Source organism: Narcine bancroftii, chromosome 7 (assembly GCF_036971445.1).
Source record: "Narcine bancroftii isolate sNarBan1 chromosome 7, sNarBan1.hap1, whole genome shotgun sequence".
In the NCBI taxonomy this organism is placed as follows: Eukaryota; Metazoa; Chordata; class Chondrichthyes; order Torpediniformes; family Narcinidae; genus Narcine; species Narcine bancroftii.
The window spans coordinates 162803707-162823441 of NC_091475.1; the positions used below are offsets into that span (position 1 = coordinate 162803707).

General features: G+C 37.6%; 1 protein-coding gene across 1 annotated transcript in view; it reads left to right on the top strand.

The window, feature by feature from the left end:
• Positions 1–19735, top strand: part of LOC138739310 (interleukin-18 receptor accessory protein-like) — a 76749-nt gene that overhangs the window by 24929 nt on the left and 32085 nt on the right. Inside the window, exons 4-7 of the mRNA XM_069891102.1 lie at positions 2173–2350; positions 4474–4648; positions 7373–7441; positions 18498–18621. Of these exons, the coding sequence (XP_069747203.1) occupies positions 2173–2350; positions 4474–4648; positions 7373–7441; positions 18498–18621 (546 nt within the window). The remainder of the gene's footprint in view (positions 1–2172; positions 2351–4473; positions 4649–7372; positions 7442–18497; positions 18622–19735) is intronic.

Below are 19735 nucleotides of genomic sequence, written 5' to 3' on the forward strand. Positions count from 1 at the left end.
TGCTAAAGCTCAGGGAGTTGTGGTCATTACCACCAAAATGCTCCCCCACCAAGAGATCTGCCACCTGTGCAGATCCAGTAAGGGTCCTCCTCTAGTCAGCTGATCCACGTACTGTGTCAGGAATCCTTCTTGGACACACCTGACAAATTCTGCCCCATCTATCCCTCCTGCAGTCTGGAGGTGCCAGTCAACATTAGGTAAGTTGAAGTCTCCCATGAGAACAACATATGGGAAATTTCTGTACCATTCCAAAATCTGCTACATATTTAAGGGCTATATGTGGGTTTCTCAACTTCTCCCAATACAGAGTTTGCTCCCTTCTTATTTCTGACTTCCACCCACACTGACACTCCCTTCATAGCATCTTCCTTTTCTACAGCCTTGGCTACTATCCCTGGCCAGTAATGCTACTCCAACCCCACCTCCCATCCTGTTCCTTTTAATGCATCTAAACCCTGGTACCTGCATCAGGCAATCCTGTCCTTCCACCAGCCAATCTCTTTAATGGCCACAACGTTGTAATTCTATGTTCTGTTCATCTCCTTTATTCCTAATACTTCTTGTATTGAAACAGACACATTTCAAATCCTCCAACTGACTACGTTTATGCTTCCTCCCCTGCTTGTCTTTCCTACAAACTCAGAATACATTGCATCATGCTTTTTCACCTTCTTCCCAATATTGTTTTTTCTCTGTTTTAGTGGTTCACAGTTTAATTCGTCCATGTTCCCAATGATAAATTGTAGCCTTCCTTTTTCTGATATCTGATTACAAACTGCTAAAACTGTAATATTTTATAATCCAGATCAGCAGGCAGCTTTTATGATATCTTAGATCTCTGCCTAAGTGCGCATCAAGCATTTGCTGTGAAATTCGAAATTCTTTCCTTCCTTCTTTCCTTCATGTATTTGAATGGCACCAGGAATAACATATTTTCCATCTTGACGATTTTCAGTCATCCACTTTTTTTTTCCCAATTGTGGCCACTTGCTCGTTTAATCTCTATTAGCACACTTGCTTTTCGGCATTGTCTGAACTTTGTTTGATATCTTTCTCCAGTAGCACACGTTTCTCTGATACACAAATTGCTCTTGCTGCTACACAGTTATTTGTCTTCTCAGCAATTTTAATAAATTTTAGTTTAAATGCTGCTGTATGTTTATTGTTTTTTTCTGGAAGACATTTTGAAACAAATGGAGGCAAAGTTTTGAAACCATGAGCGCTGTATGCGAGCTGAATTACAAAGAGAAACTGCGACCCTTCCTCACGCTGATGAATCTTTACATTTTCGTGCCAAATATTTACACGCAATAGCTAGAAATAATGCGATTTTTGAGCTAGAAATTTGGGGTCAACTTTTACACACAATATATGGGAAATACACAATATTTGGGCCAAAGAAGGGGAGGGGTTGACTTTTACATGGTCTGGACTATAACATGCATATATAGAGAAATTGTAGCTAACAAGATTAATAATGTAAAAGCAAACCATTGTTCAAAGCACTGAGAAATGAATAGAGAGAAGAGGGTCAATGGAGTGTTGATGAGGACTATGGAGAGAGCTATCCAGAAATGGATGGAAAGACTTGAGCATTGCCTTTAAATTATTAGGATCTAAAATAATTAGATGGAAAATATTATACATAATTTTATTGTGAATAAAGTTTATTTCTGTGGAAAAAATTGAAGTATGGAGGAGAAATAATTTTCCAGATTCTGGTCAGTTTTGTATGAAGAGAGAGAGATACATTTGTGCATTACAATATCACTAGAAATATCAGAGTTGTGTTGTTGGAAGACTTGAATCAGGTTATGAATTCTGAAAGTTTACTCAAACACTCAAATTCAAAATAAAGCTGCAAAATGCTGGAAAGAATCCACAGATCAGGGAGCATCTAAGGAAAGGAAAACAGGGTCAATGTGCACATCCACTTAATTATCACATCTTTCCGAGCACAAAAAATCCTTTTGGTTTCATTGGTTTGTTTGAGACATGGTAAAAGACGATAGGAATTATTATCAATGTAACAATTTATTCTGACAGAGAATACGTTTGACAGGGTGATTGCACTTTTGATCTTTAACTAAACATTATGAAATTTTTTTTTAGAAAATTAGGAGAACATAATCTTTTACCGTATGCCTAAATGCATTTGTGGTTGATAAACAGAAATGCTGGACTTTGCCTTAAGGTGGCTATACTACGTGTTAAAATGCTGAACCAAACACGTTGTGGAGACATTCAAAGGTGTGAGGTTTTCCTAATTCAGGAAACAGCTGATAAAATTTCATGTCCAGGAATTCAACATTTCAATTCCTCAGCAAGAACACCTGTAGAGTGGTACCTGGTAAGTGCCTTGCATCTGGAATAATGAAACATGAAACTTGTTCCAGTGACTCTGGGTAATTACATTTTTTTCATAAGATTTTGATCCTGAAAACAAATTGTGGATTATGCTGGATAATTTCAAGCTGAACTCAAAGATAATTGCAGATTTTCTGCACCATATGGGAAGTTGGAAAAAACATTGAATTAACTTTTATTGAATTTAGCATGTTTAATTGAATAATGATGCCGACACATTTCATTAGTTCATTAGTTCAACAGACCTAAAACTGGTTGGCTGCTGATTTTCATTTAGTTCTTAGCATCTGATGCCTCTCATGTCAGTGTCCAACAATAGTTGGCCAGTATTGATGGATTCCAGTTGCCCTGATACCACTTTTCCATGATTGCAATGTCCTTTTCACCATGTTCATCACTGACTGCATCAAGATCAGCAGGGAAGAAGTCCAAGTACAGAAAATACATTTTCAATGATGTGTGGCTCTTCATGGTTTTGTATGCTTGAAGTAGACTTAAAATATGACAAGAAATCACAAAAATAGGTGAGAGCTAAAAAACGATGTGATAGAAAATTTTTAAGGTGATTTTTGTGATCAGCAGTCCAATAACCATAAAATGCACCCATAAGTGTTCAGGAAGCAAAATCTTTGTTGTCCAGTGTTATGGATGAATATATGGGACTATCGGGGAACTTTAGGGGTAGCAAAACAGACTAAATTTCTGTGCTAGTATGAAACAAAGCAAAATAAAGATCAGGGTGTGTTGTGACGGCAAATAAATATGGCACATTCACATCCCTGGATCATACTACATCGACACAGAAAATAGTCCTTGATTGCTGCCAGCGTCTGAATCATTGAAATGTAATAAGATTTGCCCTTAATGAAAAGGCAAGCAGCAAGACAATTGACTTTAGAAATTGATTCACATAATATCAAAATAATTATGCAATTGAAAATTAATTTAACCCACAGTAAAATAATTTTTTACACATTTCGTTGTTGGCTTTTTCTTTGCTTTAGCACTTACTTTCCAGTTCCAACTCCCATCATGCTCTGACTATCACACAAATACCCCTCCCTCCATCCACTTCATCTACACTTCTTGCTGCCATATTAAAGGACTCATCCCATCCGAGCTATACTCTCTTCACCCCTCTTGTGTTGGGAAGAAGAATCAAAAGTCTGAGATCACGCACCAACAGATTCAAATAGTTTCTTTCCCACCCTTATCAGACTCCTGAATGAACTTCATACTAGTAAAATTATGTTACCATTGCTCTGTAATATCTGATCTCTCTCTGCAACTCTGGACTTTTCTTGGCATATTATGTGTGGAAGGCTAGCTAGAATGCTTGCAAAACAAACTTTTTCACGAATCTTGTGTACTGTGACAATAAACTTGAATTGAAATGGAACAAGCATCAGAACCACATGCCAAATTCAACTGCAGTAAGATCTTCAAACTCATTGATTTGAAGAATATAAGTTCTCACTTATTCAGATCAGCCAGATTTTCTCCAACACTACTATTTAAAGGGCAAACAAGTTAGTTCCTCACTAAAATTTCTGATCTTAATTAACAACCTCAACTGAATATCTATATGGTTTGGATCATAGAAGTCAGATCTTGTTCAAAATATGCATCAAAAATAAACTGAATTTCATCTTGGAGAATAAATGATTGATGCAATTGTTATAATTTCAACTGCAATTTGTCCTGTTCTTACCAGAAAGTAAGGCAACGGGCGAATGAAGTTTTGTTTTAAAATGCCATTTGTGTGGCTGAGAATCACCTGCCTTCATTTATAAAAGGGCTTCCAAATTTCTTGTAATTTAAACGCATTTAATCATTAACAAACTTGCCATAGACAGTACAAAGCCAATAATAGAGGTAGGCCTGGGCACAATTTACTTGACCTTCAAATTAATCTGGAAATCAAGATAGCTGAGAATTAATTTGTGCAAGAGAAATATAGCCAGCAACTGATTATGTTTTGCCCTGTGAAATATCTTGGAATATGCATCCCAAGACCTCTCCACAACTCTGATCACTGGCAAAAGGTTCGATTAAACTTTGACACCATGGCTCTGACAATTAATTATTTGCTTTAATTTCCTTCAGAATGGGAAATTAGTTGAAGAACATTATACTCGAGTTACTCTCAAGCTGAGAAATGACCAAATCCATTTGAATAAAATATATCAAGAAGATTCTGGCAATTATACATGTACCTTTAAGTTCTTTGAAAATAAAATCACATGGCTTGTGAAAAGAAACTTTACTGTGAATGTTGAAGGTAAGTGGAGTAATTCACCTATAATCTTGAACTGGCTTGATAGGGACTTTCTCCATAAACTGTTATTTTTATAGTTTATTTTAAGTTAGTTTTATAGCTCTTTTTTTTAATTAATTCTACCTGCCTAAAATGAATCCTTCATTCTTTGAGTAGGAACTATGCAGAGTGTAGGAGAGGAGAAAATAAAAACAAGACATTTGTGTTGCACCTTTTCCAAAGAGATTTAAGCTTTAAGATTCACAAGGAAGTGGAACTGCTTTAGCTTGTGAATAAAGCTTAACTATTACAAGGATTGTAAACAAGACATCTACAGACACTGGGGTCTAGGGAAGTACAAAAGTGCTGAAGAGACTCAGAAGGTTATGCAGTTTGCAGAGAAAGCAAAAGGTAGGTGATGCTTCAGGATAAGGCCTTCTTCAAAAAGTGCCAAAGATCAGGTAGATGCCCAGATTAGGGGTGGGGGGTGGTAAAGGGGAGGAGCATAGTCTAGCAGCTGATAGGTGGATACAGATGGGAGGTGAAGAAGAGAAATGAGGTAGAAGGTGATGGGAGTGAGGGCAGAGATCCATTATCTACTAAGAGTTGTCTGTCACATGAAAAAGGATAAAGATTAGGCCACACGATTAGGATAAATTTACAAGCCAAAACCCCAGAAAAACTGAACGAGAATCAATATTCAATTAATCAAATAGTATGGAATAAGACGAGCACAAAGGAGTCTTCTCATCTCATCATTTCATCATCACCCACTGGATATAGATTTTAACAAGTAAAAATTGTTGAGGCCTAAAGCTTTCTCCAACCTAAGCCAATGATCATCTGGAAACTCAATTTTTTTACATGCCTTCGAGTCCAATTCTCAAGTGGGGCCTCTCTGTGAACACAATGTTTTCCAAAAATTCAATAATTGTGATATTGTACGATATTGTATGATTAAGCATCAAATATAGCATTATAACATGATGGCAAACTAACAATAGACTCCCTTGGTAAAGGAAAAATTGCTTCCCTTATGTGAAAGAAATGTGACAGTGCACTAGATTTGGGAAAAGTTGATGCAGGTGATCTAATTGTATTCCTTGTATAGGAAAAAGGATGTAGTGTAGTTCATAAAAATCCAGCACAATCCTTCAGAGAGTGTTGAATTGAAATGTCACTGTTGTGTGTTCTAAGATACAATGAGAAGTTTTGATTGTTATCCAGTCAAGTCAACCCACACTTAATTGCATGAAGTGCAATTATAAAAACAAAAATGAAAGATGTAGTCAGTCAAAAAGTAGAATGGGTGAATATAAAGTTACAAATCAGTTTATCAAGGATGAAAAAAAATTCCAGTTAAAATGTGGAACTTTTGACCAAAGTAAATGATTTGTACACTTTCAGCTTTGATAGACCAGGAAATTGTCATGTTCAATGTGTGTGCATAACTATTATTATCAAGTTCCTGTTTACCAAAGTCAAACGCACGATAGGAGGGGAGGGGAGGGTAGATGGTGGTGAGAAAATGTAACCTGATAAAGCAATTCTGTATGGGGAGCTTAAGTCAGTCTGTGTAAAGCCCCAAGACTGGATATTCTCCATACAATGACCATACCCCCACATGCAGTGTTATTGGTTTTTACACTCATAGATGTGCACAAGTGATTTTCCTCATCCACCTTCTTCCTTTGCAGAGAGAGAGAAACTGTGTTAGGGGAGGGGCAGATAATGTGTGTGGGAAGAAGATCAAGATGTGGAAAAGGCCATTGGTGCAGTTATTGTCTATTCCTATTGCAGTTATTGCAGCTATTGACTATGGAGAAGAATTGGGCAGGGAAACATTGTCAACAATGGAGCTGACAGACTTTAGAAGCTGTACTTTTAAAAGTCTCAACAGCTTGTGAGAGTCATTTCACTTTGAAATACACCTGTAAGATTGAACATGTTCAGTATTTGTGTGGATTATTTTGGTCCTGTTTGAGTGTCTTATTCCTCCTTTGCACAATGGACTAACTTCATGAACATTTGGTCTGTGAGCTTATATTTTCAATATAACCATATAACCATATAACCATTTACGGAGCGGAAACAGGCCATGTTGGCCTTTCGAGTCCGTACCGGTTCACTGATTTTGTGTGCCCCCTTCAGTCAAGCAACAAATCGTGTCATTGCATCAGCCAGTCTCTTTCATGACCACTATATTCATAATTCCATGTATTGATCCATGGCCTAAATTCATCACCCTTATTCTTCACCAAGGTATGAATAGAAAACAGGCAGTAACCCATGTATACGCAGTTAGTATAAGATCTAATAGATTTTGTAAAGCCCGTGGGGATTCTGGATTACTTTCTTTTGCTGCGTTTTCATTTGGTGTGAGGAATTGAAGGTCAAAGATAGAAAATCAGAAACAGTGGATCTGCCTTCTAAGCAGCATGGTTAAAAGCAGATGAAAATCTCATGCTAGTTCAACTTCCTATGTGGTCAAAGATAGATTCGGATGTCAATAGATTAGGCATTTAAAATAATTGTAAATGTACTAAATCTGAACAACATAAATGAAATTAAGAAGAACTGTGGATTCTGAAAATCTGAAATATATCATAAGCCAATATCTGCAGAATGAGAAACAGGGTTGATGTCTCAGGTATTCTGTTTTTATTGAAGAGACAAAAAGCCTGCTAATCCAGAGCATCACGGCACTCTTTATTTAACTATTTTACAAGTTATTCATATTCCTTTCAGTTGCCGACACAAAGAAACCTCCTATTGTCATTGACCCGCATGGAGTAAAAATAATAGAAGTAGCACTTGGTAAGTTATACAAAGTTTACATGTTTGGAAGTAAAAATCAGTCACATTTTAAACTCTGTAACCTGACAATGCCCGTGTGAATGCCACAGACGTTAAAAAATGAGTGAACTTCCTGATAGATTTCAATATGAATGTCTCTCCTCCATGGGGGTCAGATTTACTTTTTGGATTACAAATCCAATGATTTGCAAGCACTAATCTCTTCACTGCCCTTTTTAATGTATCTTTAAGCATGGGCATGCTGGATATCTGTATGTATGAAATCACTCGATCCTAATGGACAGAAGAGACATATGGTGTGTGTGGATTGGAATAATGTCACAGATGTTTATTCGACACTGTTACGCTGTTTAGCAGAATTCTAATTTGATATAGACCAGTCCGAACACTCAGAAATTGAGTCTCTTGTGTACTTTATCCAACACATCCACTTGGACATGTGTTGTCTAATGGGAACCTGGAACAATTACAGCCCTCCCTTCTGCTGAGCATTGCCAGGTTCCTGAATCTAGAATAAACCATTAATCTGTTGCTGCTTGCAGCAAGCAGTTGCCCATGGCTCAGTGTCAAAGCTGCCTCTGAATACTGGTATTGTGCAGGCTGAGGCAAGAGGTGCAGCTACTCACTGTTGAAATGTGAGGTTCAGAGGTAAATTCTACCTGGCACAGTAACAGTAGGTCATTGCTGGGACTGGAAAAGCCTGCTTCCTTGTGTCGTCAGACCACCTGGATCCTCAAGGTGTATGCTTGCTTTTTGCTCATTCATGTGTATGCCTGTTTTTTCTTAATCTTGAAGGGAGTCAGGCCAGAAATATTGGTTATATATCATTATGTTGGTTATATATTATGCTGAGAGACCTGCTAAGTTCCTCCAGCATTTTTGTGTTTTTACCTAAATCTTATGGTCTCTTTCATCACATCCTTTTGGATTAATGAAAGTTGCTGTATTTCCCCCCCCCCCCCCCCCACCCCCCCCCACATCTTTAGCAAGTCAAGGCCTGTCCCATATGCTCAAAGGATTAAGCTGAAACGGATCAAGCTGGCACAGTTGGTGTAGCAGTTAGTGCAAAGTGATCAGGACTGGGGTTCAAATCCTGTGCTGTCTGTAAGGAGTTTGTACATACTCCCTGTGTCTGCGTGGGCTCTTCCAAGGGGCTCCAGTTTCCTCCCACAGTTTGAAATATACTGGGGTTTGGGGAGAAGGTGTGGGTATAGGTTAATTGGGTGTAAATTGGGCAGCACAGATTCGTGGGACAAAATGGCCTGTTATAGTGCTGTATGTCTACATTTTAAAAATGTAAATTTAATTGGATACCCCAGAAAAAAAATAGAGGTGTTATAAACTGACCACAAGTATTGTGCCTAAGGGCAGCTGTGTGGAGATGATAAAGCCACATTGAATGGAACCGTAAATAATAAACAACATCCATAACATACTTTGCAACACTGGTATCAGGATCAAAGTATGTTGCATCTGCAACAACATGTCTCTGTGCCTTCCTTAGTTTGCCATTCTGATAAGAATGAATCAATGGGTGCAAAAACCAAATTCATGGTATCATTTACAAACTGACAATCTTTTGAGCAAAACTGAGCTTTTGTTATTGGGATAAGATTAAGTAAAATTAATTGTTTGTGGAGTTTCAGGTCATCTCTTGAAACCACAACTATAGATGACTGATAACTACTTGACATAGTTCAGTCATTTTCACATGAAGCATTTGGTTTCCAGACTAATCTGCTCAAATGTAAAGGAATCATATGGCCAGCTTAGTAGCTCCTTATAAGTAGGGAGTATTGTTCTATCTCCATCAATGCAGCTAATATTTTGTTTCATTTTTAATTGGCTGCAGATACTATTAAAATGAGATTGAGAGATGCCGAATATGGGTATTCCAACTCAATGCTGAAAGTCCTAGATGGTAAAAAAGGAGTTCTTAAGGGTCTCCAAATACCAGATTTGTACAAGCAAATGATGGACACTATGTCTGGAAGTATCAAAGACATCCTTTACCCTGTGTATGGAGGAAAAAATTGGACAGAATATTTACCTTCAATTGGGTGGTAGAATTCTCTCAAACCCAACATGTTTGGAAATGGTCTCCATATGAACTTTTCATGTGCTTTCCATGGCTTTCATGCAGGAAGTAGACACCTTTCTCCTATGACTGTCCATCCTGTCCATTATACTTGAAGAAACTCTGGATGAAGTATCCTGTTGTGGATCACAATTGCTTGGTCTACTGAGAAAGAATGATAAGGCTTGTTTCCTGCCCACAATCCAGACCTGAAAAATGTTTCAAACAACTTCAAGGACAAAAGTTCTGTGCAATGCTTCAAATGGCATTGCAGAATTGATGCCATTGCTGCGCGATGCTATGCATTTCCTTTTATCAGGGATCTGTGTAATTTTTTTCTTTTTTTAAATTTTTTTTATTTTTCACACTATGAACCATACTAACCAAAATACACACAAATATTTCCCTCTTTAATATACACTCTGTCATTTTCTCCCCTTCCCCCCTCCCTTCCTTCCCTCCTTCACCCTCCCCACCCACTCAACGGTCAACCTATATGATACATTAAACCCATTAAACAATGTCATCACACAATGAAAATAAACAAGAAATATGTGTCTTCTACTTTTACATACTGGGTCAGTTCATTTCATCTTCTTCTCCTTCTGTCATTTTAGGCGGTGGAGGTCCACGGTAGGACTTTTCTGTTGTGTTCCATGTACGGTTCCCAAATCTGTTCGAATACTGTGATGTTATTTCTTAAATTATATGTTACTTTTTTCCAATGGAATACATTTATTCATTTCTATGTACCATTGCTGTATTCTCAGGTTATCTTCTGATTTCCAGGTTGACATAATACATTTTTTTGCTACAGCTAAGGCTATCATAATAAATCTTTTTTGTGCTCCATCCAAATCGAGTTCAAGTTCTTTACTTCTTATATTACTTAGAAGAAAGATCTCTGGATTTTTGCTATGTTGCTTTCTGTGATTTTATTTAAATCCTGGTTTCGATCTTCCCAAAACTTTTCCACTTTCTCACATGCCTAAATTGCATATACTGTTGTTCCTGTTTCCTTCTTACAGCGAAAACATCTATCTGATACTGATGGGTCCCATTTATTTAATTTTTGGGGTGTGATATATAGCCTGTGTAACCAATTATATTGTATCATGCGTAACCTCATGTTTAATGTATTTCTCATAATTCCGGAGCATAGCTTTTCCCATGTTTCATTCTTTAGATGTTTCATTCATTAGATCTATGTTTAGATCTTGTTCCCATTTTTGTTTGGGTTTACAGCTTGTTTCCTCATTCTCTTTCTCTTGCAGTTTGATGTACATGTTTGTTATAAATCTTTTAATTATCATTGTGTCTGTAATCACATATTCAAAATTGCTTCCTTCTGGTAACCTCAGTCTGCTTCCCAATTTGTCCTTCAAGTAGGTTTTCAGTTGGTGGTATGCAAACATTATACCGTGAGTTATACCATATTTGTCCTTCATTTGTTCAAAAGATAATAATTTATTTCCCGAAAAACAATTTTCTATTCTTTTGATCCCTTTTCTCTCCCATTCTCTAAAGGAAAGGTTATCTATTGTGAAAGGGATTAGTTGATTTTGCGTCAATATTAATTTTGGTAGTTGGTAATTTGTTTTATTCCTTTCTATGTGAATCTTCTTCCAAATGTTGAGCAGATGGTGCAGTACTAGTGAATTCCTATGTTGCACCAGCTTTTCATCCCACTTATATAGTGTATGTTCAAGTGACTTCTCCTCTATTCTCTAATCTGGTCCAATCTGGTTTTTCCCTTGTTTGATAAAAATCTGATAGGTGTCTTAATTGTGCTGCTCTATAATAATTCTTAAAGTTTGGTAGCTGTAAGCCCCCTTCTTTGTACCATTCTGTTAATTTATCTAGCGCTATCCTCGGTTTCCCCCTTTCCATAAGAATTTTCTTATTATTTTCTTCAGCTCCTTGAAGAATTTCTCTGTTAGGTGAATTGGTAATGATTTAAATAGGTATTGTATCCTTGGGAAGATATTCATTTTAATGTAATTTACCTTTCCTATCATTGTTAGTGGTAAGTCTTTCCAATGTTCTAAGTTGTCTTGTAATTTCTTCATTAATGGCTGACAATTTAGTTTGTATAGATGGCCTAGTTTATTATCTAGTTGTATACCTAGGTATTGAATTGCTTGTGTTTGCCATCTAAATGGTGATTCTTTCTTAAACTTTGTGAAATCCACATTATTCATTGGCATTGCTTCACTTTTATTTGCATTGATCTTGTCCCTGATACTTCTCCATATTCCTTCAATTTCTTATGTAAATATTTTATTGATATTTCTGGTTCTGTTAAGTATACTATGATGTCATCTGCAAATAGACTGATTTTATATTCCTTGTCTTTTATTTTTATCCCTCTTATTTTATTTTCTGTTCTTATCAGTTCGCTAACGCGAACAGTGAGGGAGATGGTGGACATCCCTGCCTAGTTGATCTGCTTAATTTAAATTGGCTTGATATATATCCATTTACTGTCACCTTCGCCAATGGTCCCTTATATAATGCTTTAATCCAATTAATATATTTCTCTGGTAGGTTGAACCTCTGTAGTACTTTGAATAAATAATTCCATTCTACACTGTCAAAGGCTTTCTCTGCGTCTAAGGCAACTGCCACTGTTGGCGTCTTGTTTCCTTGTACTGCATGGATAAGTTAATGAACTTACAGATATTGTCCGTTGTTCATCTTTTCTTAATAAATCCAGTTTGATCTAGTTTTACTATTTTCGTACACAGTTGACCAATCTGTTTGCTAATAGTTTAGCTATTATCTTATAATCTGTGTTAAGTAGAGATATTGGTCTATACCATGTTGGTGTTAGTGGATCTTTCCCCGTCTTTGGTATTACTGTAATTATTGCTGTTTTGCATGAATCTGGCATGTTTTGTGTTTCTCCAATCTGGTTCATTACTTCCAGGAGAGGAGGAATTAATAAGTCTTTAAATGTTTTATAGAATTCTATTGGGAGTCCATCCTCTCCTGGTGTTTTATTGTTCGGTAGTTTTTTTTAATATATCCTGTAATTCCTCTATTTCAAATGATTTTATTAATTTATTTTGCTCCTCTTCTTGCAATTTCGGTAGTTAAATTTTAGCTATAAACTCATCTATTTTGTCTTCTTTCCCTTCATTCTCAGTTCGATATAGTTGCTCTTAGAATTCCTTAAAGTTTTCATTGATCTCCGTTGGGTTATATGTAATTTGTTTGTCCTTTTTCCTTGATGTCAATACCATTCTTTTAGTTTGTTCTGTCTTCAGCTGCCAAGCTAGTATTTTGTGTTTTTTCTCCTAGCTCATAATACTTCTGTTTTGTCTTCATTATGTTCTTCTCCACTTTGTATGTTTGTAGTGTTTCATATTTTACTTTTTTGTCCGCCAATTCTCTTCTTTTTGTTGTATCTTCCCTTATTGCTAATTCTTTTTCTGTACTTGCTTATTTCCATTTCCAGCTGTTCTATTTCCCGATTGTAGTCCTTCTTCATCTTAGTGTCATAACTTATTATCTGCCCTCTGACTGACGCTTTCATTGCATCCCATAGTATAAATTTATCTTTCATTGATTCCGTATTTATTTCAAAGTACATTTTAATTTATCGCTCAATGAATTCTCTAAAATCCTGTCTTTTAAGTAGCATGGAGTTTAATCTCCATCTATACGTTCTCGGTGGGATGTCCTCCAGCTCTATTGCTAATAACAGGGGTGAGTGATCCGATAACAATCTAGCTTTATATTCCATTTTCCTAACTCTCCCTTGGATGTGGGTTGACAACAGGAACAGGTCTATCCTTGAGTATGTTTTATATCTACCTGAATAATATGAGTATTCCTTCTCCTGTGGGTGTTGTCTCCTCCATATATCCAAAAGTTGCATTTCCTGCATCGATTTAACCATAAATTTGGTTACTTTGATTTTTCTGCTAGTCTTTTTTCCAGTTTTATCCATCTTTGAGTCCAAATTAAGATTAAAGTCCCCTCCTATCAGTATATTCCCCTGCGTATCTGCAATCATCAAAAAGATACTTGCATAAACTTTTGATCCTCTTCATTAGGTGCATATACATTGAACAAATTCCAAAATTCTGAATATATCTGACACTTTATCATTACATACCTCCCTGCTGGATCTATTATTTCCTCCTCTATTTTTATTGGTACATTTTTATTGATTAATATAGCTACTCCTCTGGCTTTTGAATTAGATGATGCTGCCGCTACGTGCCCTACCCAGTCTCTCCTTAATTTCTTGTGTTCCACTTCCGTTAGATGTGTTTCCTGCACGAATCAGTTTTTTTCTTTTTTCAGTAAATTTAATAGCCTCTTCCTTTTGATTTGGTTATGTATTCCGTTAATATTTATTGTCATATAGTTCAACATGGCCATTTCATACTTTGTTTACCTCTCATTTCCGCTTCCTCATTACCACCTTCCCTCCTTATCCATTTCTGTTTTCTTTTTTTGAATACACTGTAAGACAACACTTCTAAAACATAAAATATTTCCACTATTCCCACATCTAAAATTCGCTGAACCCCAAATGTCCCCCCCCCCCTCTCTGAGTGGCCCTTTGTCCCTTGCGAGCAACTACAACTCCCCTCTCCATTTGGATTGTGAACCTGCTTGCAAGTGTCAACTGATTTCGCAGTGACTGTTATTCTTCCCCACCCAGCCCCCTCCAGAAAAGACTTTTATCTTCACATATAACAAAGCTCACCCTCTTAATTCCCTCCTTACTTCCTTTCTTCCCTTCCTTCCCTTTCTTAGTTCTTACTTATACATTATTTTTCTTCTTTATATGAAGTTTGTCATCCTTCTTGTTCTTGTTACATCTCTTCATCTCTGTGTCTGTTTTGCATGCATTCTGCAAATTCTCGTGCTTTCTCCAGATCTGAGAACAGTCTGCTTTGCTGCCCCGGGATAACTATTTTAAGCACCGCTGGATATCTTAACATAAATTTATAGCCTTTCTTCCATAGGATCGATTTTGCTGCGTTAAACTCCTTCCACTTCTTCAGGAGCTCAAAACTTATGTCTGAGTAGAAATTTTTTTTTGACCTTTGATTTCCAGTGGCTTTTTGTCTTCCCTCATTTTTTTCATTGCCTTCTCCAATATATTTTCTCTTGTCTTATATCGCAGGAATTTTACTAGAATGGATCTTGGTTTTTGTTGTGGCTGTGGTTTTGGGGCTAATGTTCTGTGTGCCCTTTCCTATTTCCATTCCTTCCTGTATTTCTGGCATTCCTAGGACCCCGGGGGATCCATTCTTTTATAAATTCTTTCATATCTTTGCCTTCTTTATCTTCCTTAAGGCCCACTATCTTTATATTGTTTCTCCTATTATAGTTTTCCATTATATCCACCTTCTGAGCTAACACCTCCTGTGTTTCTTTAACTTTTTTATCAGATTCTTCCAATTTCCTTTTTAAGTTGTCCACTTCCATTTCTACGGCTGTTTCTCGTTCTTCCACCTTGTCTACTCTTTTCCCTATTTCTGTCATGGACCATCTCTAATCTACTCACTTTTTTTTCTGTACCTTTTATTCTTCTTTTTATTTCATTACATTCTCGTGTCTGCCATTCTTTTACTGCTTCCATATATTCTTCAAAAATTTTTCTATGTACAGTCCATTCCCTTTATCTTCTATTTCTCTGTGCAGAGCTTGATGTTCTCCCTCCTCTTCCCCTGTGTCCACTCCAGGACCTGTGTCCTCTTCCTCTCTTCCTTGTATCTGTGTCTCTTCTGACTTTCTTGTTGGGCTGTTTATCTCAGTTTGCTGGGTTTTTTTTTTAATGGTGTCTTGATGTTGATTCTCTTCCTCTGGGCTGGTCATCTGCTGTGTCTCTGATTTCCTTTTTTCATTCTCCTCCCTCCCATTTCCGTTATTTTCTATACCTTCCCACTGGGAGCCCTGCTGTCGGGACTTCCTCACCTCACCTCCCGTCGGTGTTGTCTTTGTTGTGCTCATCGTGCATGCGCGGTTGTGCACCTCTGTTTGGTTCCGTGAGCCATCCTTGTAGTCCTGCGTTCGGTGGGTCGCAACCCTTCGGAGTTTCCACTAACCTCAGGGAGTGGGCTCCTCTTTCCACGGCGGGTCCATGCTTCTTCATATAGGTAAGGCCTTCACCTTTCTCTTCTGGCGTCTTTCCTTCTTCTTTTCTTCCCATTGTTTTTGGCTTTTCTTTCTTTGGTGCCATTTCCTCCACACCCTTATTTTTTATTTGTTATCGTTTGTGTGTCTGTGGCTTTGCTTTTTCTTTACTTTTTTCCTTCTTTTCTGGAGAGGGCTGGTATTCTCCTACTGGCCACTACTCCATCACGTGACTCCTTGTGCAATTTTTTTCTTTAAGGATGATTCAGAATGTGCCTAGAATCTTGGATGTGGCAACAAAAATAAAGGTCACGTTTCCCCAGTGATCAGCAGTGAATCTGGAAAATTCAATAAACTAAACAGGAGTTAACACTTTCTATTTTAAAAAGAAAAATGATGGCAGAGGGGAAGAAAAACAGAGGATATGGTGGTTCCTAATTCATAGCCTCAATTCAACTCATATAATATGCGTGCAACAGCTTGGAATAATACAGATAGTGTTTCCACTTTGCTGAATGCCTGTGGTTCTAAGCAGGAACTGCCAGTAGACAACCACTTCAATACCCCCACCATTTTCATTCAGACATTACTGTTCTTGGTCTCATCTGTGGCCAAATATAAACTTGAGTTGCAATCCATCATATTCTTCCTCAACAGCCTTGAACCCAATGGCAGGAACATTGCCCCTAACCCCAGAATCTCTACCTCGTTCCACTGTTTCCATTCTTTCTTTACTTCCTATTCTTAAGTTTTTCTCCAATCTTCCCCTTCCCAGTGTTCTCCCTCTCCTTTCTCATCATCTTTCTCAACTTCTGTTCAATAACCTAACAGCACACCACCCCCCCCCCCCTCTCAGTTTCTTCACCCTCTCATTTTTTATGTGCACATTAATATATCTAATATCACTCTTTCATACTTTAGGCTTATAAAGAGTCCTGTCCTGAAATGTGGCCTGACCATTTTGACCCAATAGATGCTGCAATATTTCTCTGGAGTATTATTAATTTTGCTTTCCTCTTGGTGGCAGTAACCATTTGCAGTTGGGCACAAAAAAAATCAACATCCTTAATGATTGCTATTTTCAATGTGTTTTAAAAGAGTTAGGATGTCTAACTAGGCAGTGTGAAAACTTGTTCCTTCAGAGGAACTCAACTCATGCAGTATTGAGAGGGCCAATGTTCCACTCCTAGCACATTCTCCTCCACATCTCTTGAACACTCAGCCAAGAGAGCTATTGGCCAATCTTGCTCAGTTTTCTTTGTCTGCAATTGCAGATTATTTAAATTGCATGAGGGACTCTTGTGTGAAAAAATTAGGGAAGTCCAGCTCTCACCAAAGAATTGCAGAGTAACACTCACATTTAATCTGATGAAATGCTTTGAGAGGTTGGACATGGCCAGAATTAGCACATACCTAAATAAAGGACTTGATCCACTGCAAATTCCTTGCCATTTTGCAAGTAGACAACCACTTCAGCGATGTTGCGGTTGGAACATCATTGGCCCTCCACTCAGTTCTAGACCACTTAGAAAATAGCAACACATGCATTAGGCTATTCTTTATCGATTATAGCTCAGCTTTCAAAAGGTTCATACCCTCAGTGTTGGTCAACATACTCCAAAACCTGGGCCTCTGCACCCCGCTCTGCAACTAATCCTTGTTGGAAGACCAGAGTCAAGATGAATCTGAAACAACATCTCCTCCTCGCTGACAGTCAACACAAGCGCATCTCAACAGTAGCCCATTGTTCTACTCTCTCCTCACGCATGATTTTGTGACTAGGCACAAATCTAATACCATCTACAAAATTTACCAATGACACCATGTTCACCACCAGAATTATAGACAGCAATGAGGAAGCATTTAGTAGTGAGAGAGATCACAACAATCTTGCACTCAACATTAGTAAAACTAAGGAATTGATTGTGGACTACAGGAAGTGGAAGCCAAGAGTTAAAAAAAATCAGTCTTCATCAAGAATCAGCAGTAGAGAGGATGAGAAATTTCAAATTCCTGGATGTGAACATCTCTGAAGACCTATCCTGAGACCATCCTGTCAATGCAATCATGAAGAAGGCTCACCAATGGCTATATTTTGTTAGGAGTTTGAGAAGACCCTTGCAAATTTCTACAGGTTACTGTGGAGAGCATCTTGACTGGTTGCATCACTGGTATGGAGGTGCCAATGCACGGAACAAGGGCAAGCTATGGAGGGTTGTAAACTCAGCCATCATCTTCACTCCATTAAGGATACCTTTAAGAAGCAGTGCCTCAAGAAAGCAGCTTCTATAATCAAGGAGCCTCACCTGCAAGGCCCTGCCCTCTTCACACTGCTACAGTCCAGAAGGAGGTGCAGGAGCCCAAAGATAAACACCCAGCAACACAAGGACAACTTCTTTCTCTCTGCCATCAAATTTCTGAATGGACAATGAGCTACAGATACCACATCACTTTCTGATTTGTTTATTTTAAAATGTAATTTAGAGCAATATTTGCACTGTAATGCTGTTTTTGTGACATATTCATGGCAATAAATTCTGATACTGATTCAGATACATGACTTACTGGACAATGAGCAATGCATAAAGTGCTAGAGGAACTCAGGGGTCAAGCAGTGTCCATTGATGGTAATAGAGTTTTATTCTGGCTTCTGCCCTCTTCTTAGTCCCCATGAAGGATTTTGGCCCTAAACCATGACAGTCTGTTACCTTCCATGGATGTTGCCTGACTGGCTGAGTTCCTCCTGCTTTTCAACATCGGCATTGTCTCTTTATCTTACCAGATAATGAAACTACTTTAAAGGAAATATCTAAAATAAATGCAGGCTTCTGTGAGCTAACCATCTACATCATTCCTAACAACTCAGACATTTTATTCCAGGTAGTCCTGTGCGGTTACTCTGCAGGGTTTATTTTGGTTATGAAAGGAAATTTTCCCCTGTGATAAAATGGTTAACAAATCAAGGTGAGATGAAAAAGATGGGAATCCAACAGAACAAAGTTATGTAAGTTTTATCTCTCAAACTCATTCCATTTTACTTGGTTACTATATTTTTTGTTGATTCCTTTATTTAGACTTGGCTCTTAATGGGAAAGATATCGCATCTTTACAGATAAAATTGGCACAGAAACAAATTGGCTGCCTGTATAAAAAGGCAATTGTTGGATTTACAGCTACAGTTCCCTCCATAATGTTTTGGACAGACACTTTTTTCTTTTATTTACCCCTGGGCTCCACAGTTTTAAATTTGTAATCAAACAATAAACATGTAATTAAAGTGCATATCCCATATTTTATTCAAGGTTATTTGTACACATTTTGGTTTGAAATTACAGCACTTTTGTACATAGTCCCCTCATTTCAGGGCACCAAACTGTTTGGGATACTTGGCTTCACAGGTGTTTGTGAGCACTCAGGAGTGCTTTTAAGCTTTTGATCACCTTTGGAGTCTGTAGTTGCTATTTTTGAACATAAGGACCATTATAAGTCAAATAAGCCAATATGAGATTGAAAAACAAGAATAAAACAGTGAGAAACATCACCCAAACCTTAAGGTTAACAAAATCAACTGTTTGAAACATCATTAAGAAGAAAGAGTGCACTGATGAGCTTAGTAATCACAAAGAAGCTGGTATTCCAAGGAAGATCTCCACTACTAATGATAGAAGAATTCTCATCTTAATGAAGAAAAATCCCCAGATGTATGTCTGACAGATCAGAAAAACTCTTCAGGAGTCAGGTGTGGATGTGCCAATGACTCTACTGTCCACAAAAGACTTCATGAACAGAAATACAGAATGATGCAAAGCATGGCAAAAGTGGTATGCTTTGGATCTTGGGTAGTTCTTTTTGCTCTTGACACCACTCTGGTACAGGTTAATTTTAGTCTCATCTGTGCATAACACATTTTGCCAGAATTCTGCAGGATCTTTTAATTATTTCTTGACAAACTGTATCTTAGCTTCCCTTTCTGTGGCTAATTAGTGATTTGCATCTTATAATGTAGCCTCTGTATTTGTTTTCATGAAGTTTTCTGTGCAGAGTAGTCATTGGTATATCCACACCTTCCTCCTGAAGAGAGTTTCTGATCTGTTGGACATACGTTTGGGGATTTTTTT